The sequence below is a fragment of the Sinocyclocheilus anshuiensis genome, unplaced genomic scaffold (genome assembly GCF_001515605.1).
Source record: "Sinocyclocheilus anshuiensis isolate Anshui unplaced genomic scaffold, SAMN03320099.WGS_v1.1 scaffold38, whole genome shotgun sequence".
NCBI classification, from domain to species: Eukaryota; Metazoa; Chordata; class Actinopteri; order Cypriniformes; family Cyprinidae; genus Sinocyclocheilus; species Sinocyclocheilus anshuiensis.
In genome coordinates this window covers 2328400-2337214 of record NW_015544213.1, presented here as the reverse complement: position 1 = coordinate 2337214, position 8815 = coordinate 2328400, and the positions used below count along the sequence as shown (strand labels likewise).

General features: G+C 40.9%; 1 protein-coding gene across 1 annotated transcript; it reads left to right on the top strand.

Annotated features, from left to right (window-relative positions):
* Positions 1-313: 313 nt before the first annotated feature.
* On the top strand, positions 314-7111 carry LOC107697179 (tribbles homolog 2-like). The gene is made up of 3 exons (XM_016497855.1): positions 314-1309; positions 1995-2287; positions 6119-7111. The coding sequence occupies exons 1-3, from the start codon at positions 1034-1036 to the stop codon at positions 6591-6593; spliced, it is 1044 nt and encodes a 347-aa protein (XP_016353341.1). The 5' UTR covers positions 314-1033; the 3' UTR covers positions 6594-7111.
* The last annotated feature ends 1704 nt before the right edge of the window (positions 7112-8815 follow it).

Sequence of the window (8815 nt, the reverse complement as noted above, 5' to 3'; positions counted from 1 at the left end):
TATATATATATATATATATACACACACACACACACACACATATATAGTTAATCAAAGTTTGATGTCATTTTTGCTTCATTGCACAAACCAACTGACATTTAATCCTAACACACACGTCCCCTCTAGAATTCACGATATAGACAGATAATTTCGGGTGCTTCAATTAAATTCCAAGGACAACAATTATCTCACATGACTGCCTGGATGGCTTGCTTGCAAGACTGTGGATGTGTCAGCATCTAGCGAGCGGCCAATGGGAGAGCGCTTTGCCCGTGACGTCAGGGGGGCCGGTCGTGCGCGTGGAGAGCGCCAGTCAGTCCCGCGAGCGCACTAGTCAGTCAGTCAGTCAGCCCGCTCGTGTGTGCAGCTGACCCCGCGCGTTCAATGGACTAGATTCCCAGCCACGTAAGTAAGAAGACAAAGATGATGATAATGCTGTCTTGTTGCTGAAACAAGGGATAGGCCCGGGGAGAACGTCGGCCGTCCCCTCTCGCCTTTGTCCAAATCAGATCCAAGCGCCGGAGATCGTCGGAGTTTGGTTGCTCGCATCGACTTCCCAGGCGTAACAAAAGGCGGATCGCGACCTGGAGGAAATTTTTCCTAGCCATATTTGGTAGATGCATGGACAGGCTTCGCGTGGAGCGCCCTCTCAGGATATCTAAACCCAGCTGGCACCTTTCCCTTTTACTTTAATGCAAAAACCCCATTCTTTACCTGCTGCGCTGCATCGACCCTGACGTCACAACCTTTACATTATACCGCGCCGATTCTTGCATTTTTTGGCTCTTGTAACCAAACCGTGGTGTTCTTTGAGGGCACAGTGAGCATAGAGGTCACAATTCGTGCATGCACGTCATTGCATGTGTGCTCAAATGACGCCACATTGTCATTGCAATTAACGCACACGCATAAGATCATCATTACAGTCGAGGGGAATCGCCGCTGCCTTCATGCCCAGTGTTAAATAGGGGGCATCTGTTTGTCATTCTCTTCCATCCCTCCTCCTGATCTGGACGAACCTCCTCCTATACTCATGAACATACAGAGATCCAGTCCCATTAACATTTCGCGTTATGGGAGATCGAGGCACAAAACACACGACTTTGAGGAGCTAACGTTATCTTGTCTAAGGACTACAGAATCCAACCAGAGTTTCAGTCCCAATTTAGGATCTCCCAGCCCTCCTGAGACCCCTGACTCCTCTCACTGCATTTCTTGCATTGGAAGTTACCTTTTGTTGGAGCCCATTGAGGGAGACCACGTTTTCAGAGCCACCCACCTGCACAGTGGGGAAGAGCTCGTATGCAAGGTAAGAAGCAGACACGTATGCATGTCATTTTGTGACGGAACACTCATGCAATTGCATCAGCTATAGATAGGGATGTATGCAAGACATGCATCTGGCTTACTGCATTCATTAGCAAGGTGCTTTTTGGTGCATTGTCAAATAAATGGCCTTTCTTTTGTTATTCATTAACAGTGACACTAAGTGATGAGTTATTGTCACATGCAAAAAAGCATGAGGGAATACCCCTGAAGAGAGTTTGTGTGTGTGTGTGTGTGCATGCTTGCATACAGCCATGTATTCATGTGTGCAAGGCCACATGACTTTGAAACATAAGACACTCTGAATGGGCTGACATGGGCAGAGAGCCATTAGTAAGAACCTCTTATCTTCTGATGAGAGAATGGCCTCCAATGTCCACCACTATCGTGTTATATTTAGCCTGTCTTTCTCTTTTAGGTGTCTGTTGCTAAGCAACATCAAAAGTCAGTGTATGTTTTGGGGACTCGGAAATGCAGCAGAGGTGTAAAGCCTTTCAACTCGGCGTTGAATGGATTTCCATTCTTTTGTTTCAGAATTAGGCATCGTCTCTAAAGACACCAATACCAGTTCTCTTGTCTTGGGGGGCTAATACTTTTGCACTCCATTTGGGATGTTGGGAAATCGATGACGGCTTCTAATTGAATTCGAAATGCTCTCTCTCCTCCAGGTGTTTGATATCAGTCGATACCAAGAGTCCTTGGCTGCTTACTTCGTGCTGGGCACCCATGAGCACATTAACCAAATAGTGGAGATTCTTCTGGGGGATACACAAGCGTACGTGTTCTTTGAGAGGAGCCATGGCGACATGCACTCTTTCGTTCGCACTTGCAAGAAGCTGCGAGAGGAAGAGGCTGCCAGACTTTTCCATCAGATAGCATCAGCTGTGGCGCACTGCCACGACAACGGCCTGGTCCTCAGAGACCTCAAGCTGAGGAAGTTCGTCTTTAAGAACGAGGACAGGTAAAGAAGCCACTAGTAAGGTTGTTGGGTTCAAAAATAACATGCACATTTGATTTTTAAAGAGAGGTTTGTTTTGCATGGACAGCACATTATTCACATATTGTGATTGCAAATATGAAGGTATATTACTGATGTATTTCCTATTGAAACAAACATTATTGAAGGGGCTGTAGCTTATAGTTACTATTGTGAACCATGATTTGCTGCTTGCTGTTGTCATTGGCAGCTGGTATTAAGGGACATTCTCATTCTAGAGAGCATTGGATTGGACACAAATTTGGTTACACACAGTAAATTATATATATATATATATATTTGTCTGGAAATCTTTCAGCCTCACACAAAATTCCTATTTAAATGGCTGGATTTTTCCTTTAAAAATTAGCTGAAAAACAGTATACTCGTCGTCGTTCCATACAATGGTATTACTCAAAGTACTGTGGTTTTACCATCTCATACTGTCAGTACCATGGTGCCACCACAGTTCTTTTTTGTATCCAGTTTTAAAATGTACTGACCATCTGAAATACTACAGGTCTTTATTAATTTACCCATATAGGCCTTTAAGTGGTGCGTTTACAATATTAAGCAAAGGTGAAGTTAGGCTGATATTGTAAATGCATTATTTATAGTGAACATGGAATCAAAATTGACCATATGTACTTTCTTAACACACATTTCAGGCAATTTCTGTGCAACTATGTATTAGTGATGCACTGAAAATATTATTTATTTATTTTACCAAACCGAAAAAGTAAAGTTTTAATTTAGCCAAAAACTGAAGCCAAAAATAAACTTTTGAGTAATACAATTTGAGTAATTGAATTTAGTATGCTCTTCAGGGTGTTGTGTTCTCAAATGATAAATTAAACCAGTCATAGTAAAGTTATTTGGCAACGGGTTGCCTCTTGATATTTTAGTAACAAAGTTTACATATTGCTACTTCAGCAAACTGTGAAACTGCTGACAAGTTTACCTGTTGTGGCTTATCCTTGTTCTGTGCACAAAATAAATGCGGATGCATCAGAGAAGTGAAAATTAAACCTCACTGTTTCAGTCAATAGTTTCATCCAAAACAAAATATATTTTCTTTGCTGTTGCATCTGAATATTTTGGATTGCTGAAATTTCAGTGCATCGCTACTTTTTATTTTAGTCATACATGTTATCACAAAAATTATAGCTTTTTGTATTCCATCATGCTCCACCTCCAAAATACCTTTCATTTTTGGCTGACTTCACCAAGCCTTGATAATTTTCTACCCCTCCAATCTATTTCCAATAGAAAACATTATGTCCCGTATTCTATTTTGTTTTTCTATTTTGCATATTCTGTTTCGCTCCGAAAAAAGTCACGTTGTTGAAGTAAAAATGGTTTTGAATGGCATTGTGTGTTGAGTTTTTAAAAAATTAGCCTGCCCATATGTTTGGCAGTAAAATTAGTCTGAAATAATCCCAAGCATGCGTTATGAATCTGGGTGGCCTTCCCGTTTAAGCTAAATGGCAGTTGCCCCACTGGCCAAATGAGTCAGCTCAGCTAGATTCCCTCTGGCTCGCTCGATGGAAATGGAGAATGTTGCCTGATGCTTTAAATGTGAGCTCGGTGACCTTACTGTTCCCATGCTCTGTGGTCTGGTGCGTCAGCCATCCTCCTTTCAGTGAGCGATTGCAGACGAGCGCAGGTAAACGTGGCCAAGGGTCGTGAGTATTACCCTGGCCAGAAATCAAACACCAAGCACGCACCAAGATTAGAACCAGAGAGGAAAGTGATCCAGACAGAACTGCATTCCTCGGCGTAGTAGGTTCCTGATCTAGTTATGTCATGAAGGACACTCGTAACGTTCTACTGTCGCACGCTAGAGACCGCAGTGCAGTTCGTCTGGAATCGCTCCCTAATGTACTAGTGTGTGCATCCATGTGTCCTCTGTTTTTCTGCTTTCGTGTGGGCCGGTGTTCTTTGCAGGCTCTTGACCCGGTGTAACTCAGCCGCGTCGTGGAGCTGTGACTCACATATGCTGCATGTCATTAAGAGAATATTTCGAGCATGCCGTGTTCTCTTTGCACTTCGGTGCATGGAAACGGGTCAGAAGTTCAGGTCAGAGAAGGGGCGACATGCTCATTTCTGACCTTCAGGTAATTTAGACGCCCTGCAACCTTTCCACACAGCAGGATACCGCTTGTCGGGACAAATAATATGACTATTTTGAGCTCCGAGGATTGGATGTTTTGCTGAGACTCAGTGGGCGTACGGTTTCATTCGGATGGTTTCTGATTCAGAATCTGAGTCACCAGGCAGCTTGCAGAAGACCTCAAAGATATTTTCATTGCATATGTTGTTTTTTATTTTTTGTCTTTGTAACTTGGGCTACGTGATGTAGTTAATCTTAGTGTTTTTCAGATTTTTTATAAATAAGCAGGGATGCAAATTGTGTAGTTTGAAAACACTGTAAGCACATAAAGGGACTTGCACAAGTAAACAAAAGTTTGGGGTCGGTACGATTTTTTTAATGTTTTTTTAAAGTCTGTTATTCTGACACAGGCTGCATTTATTAGTTAAAAAACAGTTATATAAACTGTAGTATCTTTTAAAATGAAATTTATTTCTGTGATGCAAAGCTGAAATTTCAGCATCATTACTCCAGTATTCAGTGTCACATGATCCTTCAGAAATCATTCTAATATGCTGATTTGCTGCTCAAGAAACATTTATTGTCAATGTTATGTTAAAAACAGTTGTGCTGCTTAATATTTTTGTGGAAACAATGATATAGAGATTTCAAACTTCACTTTTTATGAGTGTAATGCATCCTTGCTGAATTAAAGTATTCATTTAATTCATATATATGTAAATAATATGTATCACATTATAGTATCTAAATATTATATAAATTTCTCACAGTATTTGACTAATTATCACTTTTTAAGTTTATGATTCAAATGAATCATTGAACCATAGCTATGAATCTGATTCATGAACATGATTCAAACTTACCCTCTACCCTGATTTTGCATCAAAGACATTATTAAAAACATCTTGATGCTCTCATATTTGCAATACAAGAAAAACTGCTAAATTAGTCTGACATGCTTTTTAGAAAACATAATGGCCACATAAAAAAAGCACCTTAAAGTATCAGAATGTGCTTTATTTTATATTAGCAACAAAATCATTGTGGATATACTGTGAATAGATAGCAGATTGTTTGTCGTCGTCCGTATGTTTCATGTTTTGCATTATTTTGCAAATTACAAGATTACAGTGGAAAAACTAGGATCACAGGGAATAGTGATTGTTTGAGGAATTCCATCTTTGGTGTGGCATTATTCCTGTTTTTTATAATTCCCAGAATGAATTCCAGATTTCCCTCTGGATTAAACTGGCAGGAATGTCCCGAGGCTGTCTTTTATATTGCTTTTTTTATGCAAGGAATTTAGTCCAGTGCATAGAGGATATTTATGCTTTGCGGTCAAAAAACTGCAATAGTAGAGGAAAATATTATTTGAAAGGGTTTTTTATTATTTTGGACTGACGGATTTGGACACTTGAATTTCTCTTAAATAGTTTTTGGTCAGTCTTTGGTCATTTTCGAATGATCTTGAAAGCCAACACAACCGAAAGTTTGCTTCATTTCATTTATTTTACAACTTATTTTAACACAACATTTTCAGTTGTTAAGTCCGTTTTATAACCTAAATTAGGAAACCAACAAACCAGACTTTTGCTTCATTTCATGTATTTTGTATGTTCATAAAATGTTCAATTTGTGCGTCAAAGATCGTAAATGACATCTTCAAATATGTAAATTTCAATATTATTCTCTGTCTTTCCCAGGAGCCTTGTAAAGTTGGAGAGTTTGGAGGATACGTACCTCCTAGAAGGAGGTGACGATTCGCTCTCGGACAAACACGGCTGTCCAGCCTACGTCAGCCCGGAAATCCTCAACGCAAATGGCAGCTATTCGGGTAAGGCGGCGGACGTGTGGAGCTTAGGCGTGATGCTCTACACCATCCTGGTGGGCCGTTACCCGTTCCACGACGTGGAGCCCAGCTCGCTGTTCAGCAAGATCCGCCGCGGCCAGTTCAGCATCCCCGAGACGCTAACACCCAAGGCGCGATGCCTCATCCGTAGCATCCTGCGGCGAGAACCTGCCGAACGCCTCACCTCCCGAGAGATCCTGGACCATCCCTGGTTCTCGGCCTCTGGCGGTTTGGCGGCCGCCGCCAGTCACGGAAGAGGCGAGCGAGAGTTGGACCAAATGGTGCCGGAGGCCAACATGGAAGAAGAACTAGAACAGTTCTTCAGCTGAGAACAAACTCGTCAGACGTTATGCCATGTCCTTTTAGATTATCAGAAAACCAGAAATACACTCATTACGAATGGTGTTTATCGTTATTTCTCATTCGGTGAAGAGACATGGTCGGTTCTGGCTTGGGAGAAAAAGACTTCTCCCTGAGCTAGGACTTCTGGACGAAGCGCATTGAGTGATGTAGCAAGACTTACTTTGGTTTTTCCTTTATTTCCATTCGTTTTTGTCTTCATTTTACGTGGTGCTCACGAGGCGTACGAGTCACAGTAAGCTACAAACATGCATTAGAAGAACGCAGCCAAGGAACAAAGAAAATATCAGTCAAAACTGCCAAACCTCGCCTGTTTCTAGCTCTGATTTCTCCAAGTGGTTGACCGTGTCTCAGTTTCTGCTTTTCCTTGAATGCAAATTGTTGGTTGCGTCTCAATCTGATCCTCGGTTTATTTGAAGTTTAGCTTTTCGACAGCCCTCCAGGTCAATAATGCGAAGACCATGTCATTTTTTTGTTTCTGATTCATTACAGCTGCATTAATCCTTGGTTCTCGGCCTCCGGCGGTTCGGCTGCTGCCGCCAGCCACGGAAGAGGCGAGCGAGAGTTGGACCAAATGGTGCCGGAGGCCAACATGGAAGAAGAACTAGAACAGTTCTTCAGCTGAGAACAAACTCGTCAGACGTTATGCCATGTCCTTTTAGATTATCAGAAAACCAGAAATACACTCATTACGAATGGTGTTTATCGTTATTTCTCATTCGGTGAAGAGACATGGTCGGTTCTGGCTTGGGAGAAAAAGACTTCTCCCTGAGCTAGGACTTCTGGACGAAGCGCATTGAGTGATGTAGCAAGACTTACTTTGGTTTTTCCTTTATTTCCATTCGTTTTTGTCTTCATTTTACGTGGTGCTCACGAGGCGTACGAGTCACAGTAAGCTACAAACATGCATTAGAAGAACGCAGCCAAGGAACAAAGAAAATATCAGGCAAAACTGCTCAACCTCTCATGTTTCCAGCTTTGATTTGTTGACCATGTCTCAGTTACTCGTTTTCCTCGAATGCAAATTGTTGGTTGCGTCTCAATCTGATCTTCGGTTTATTTCAAGTATAGCGTTTCGACAGTCCTCCAGATCAATACTGCAAAGACCATGTAATTTTTTGTGTTTGGATTCATTTTGGCTGCATTAAGAACGATTTGTGTTGCATTAAGCTGTTCCTTTTACTATTATTGCTGCTTTTTTCGCTCTTAACCATAACTGAAACTTTCTCCATAAGTCTTCAGAAAATAAAAAAAAACGTCAAGCACTTGACTCGCCTAGGCTTGGAGATCCTCTCTGGACTAGTGTCATCTATTTAACTTTTAGTTGTTTTTCTTTTGCTGGAGCAAAATGTATCTTTTTTTTAAATTTTATTTATAAGGTAACTCCTACTATATTTAAAAAGAAATACGTGCAGGGTTTTTATTTTCGTTTTTCTTAACCGCCAGTTTTCATGAATATTGTAGGCAATACATTTGACACAGGACAGGTTTGACTTTTTGTTTTAAACTTTGTCCCAAGTTGGAAGGTCTACGATTTAACTTCAGTGCCAGTACTCGCGCACCCCAAACGCACGCTAAACATACTCCTTATTTTTTTTACGTTTTTTGCATTTGACTCCATAGATATTAGATAATATTTCTACGACTACACCGTCTCGAGTACCTCATGTTAACTCTACTGCCTGCATAGGTCTGTGAAATGATCATGTTTTGAATGGGTACATGTAGACATGTTTCGTCGTATATCAATGTTACTTGAAATAGTGATTTTTATCTAGTCAATGGCATGTGCCCTTTGAATGCTTTAGCCTGCCTAGCAAGAGGGAAGTTCATTTTTGTTTTCTTAAAGAAGAATCTTACGAAGGATTTACTAGGAGTTCTTGGGTTTTCTTTCTCCTTCCTCTGGTCATTGTGCTTTCACTTGTTTTGTAGAAGGAACTTGCCTACATAAGTTGGTGCTAATTTTGAAGGATGTTTTTCTTTTTCGTTCATTCATTTTTTTCCTCATGTTTTCAAGGGGAGGGAGGAGTGCATGGTGGGATATCTGCCTCAGATGCTCTGATTGTAATGTAACAGATTTTTGGTGTTTTGTCCAGATTTATTCAGTAAATAAATTGTGAACTGCACACTGAATGCTGCATCTTTTTATACAATCTTTTAAGCATGTAAACAAACAAATTAAAACAATGAA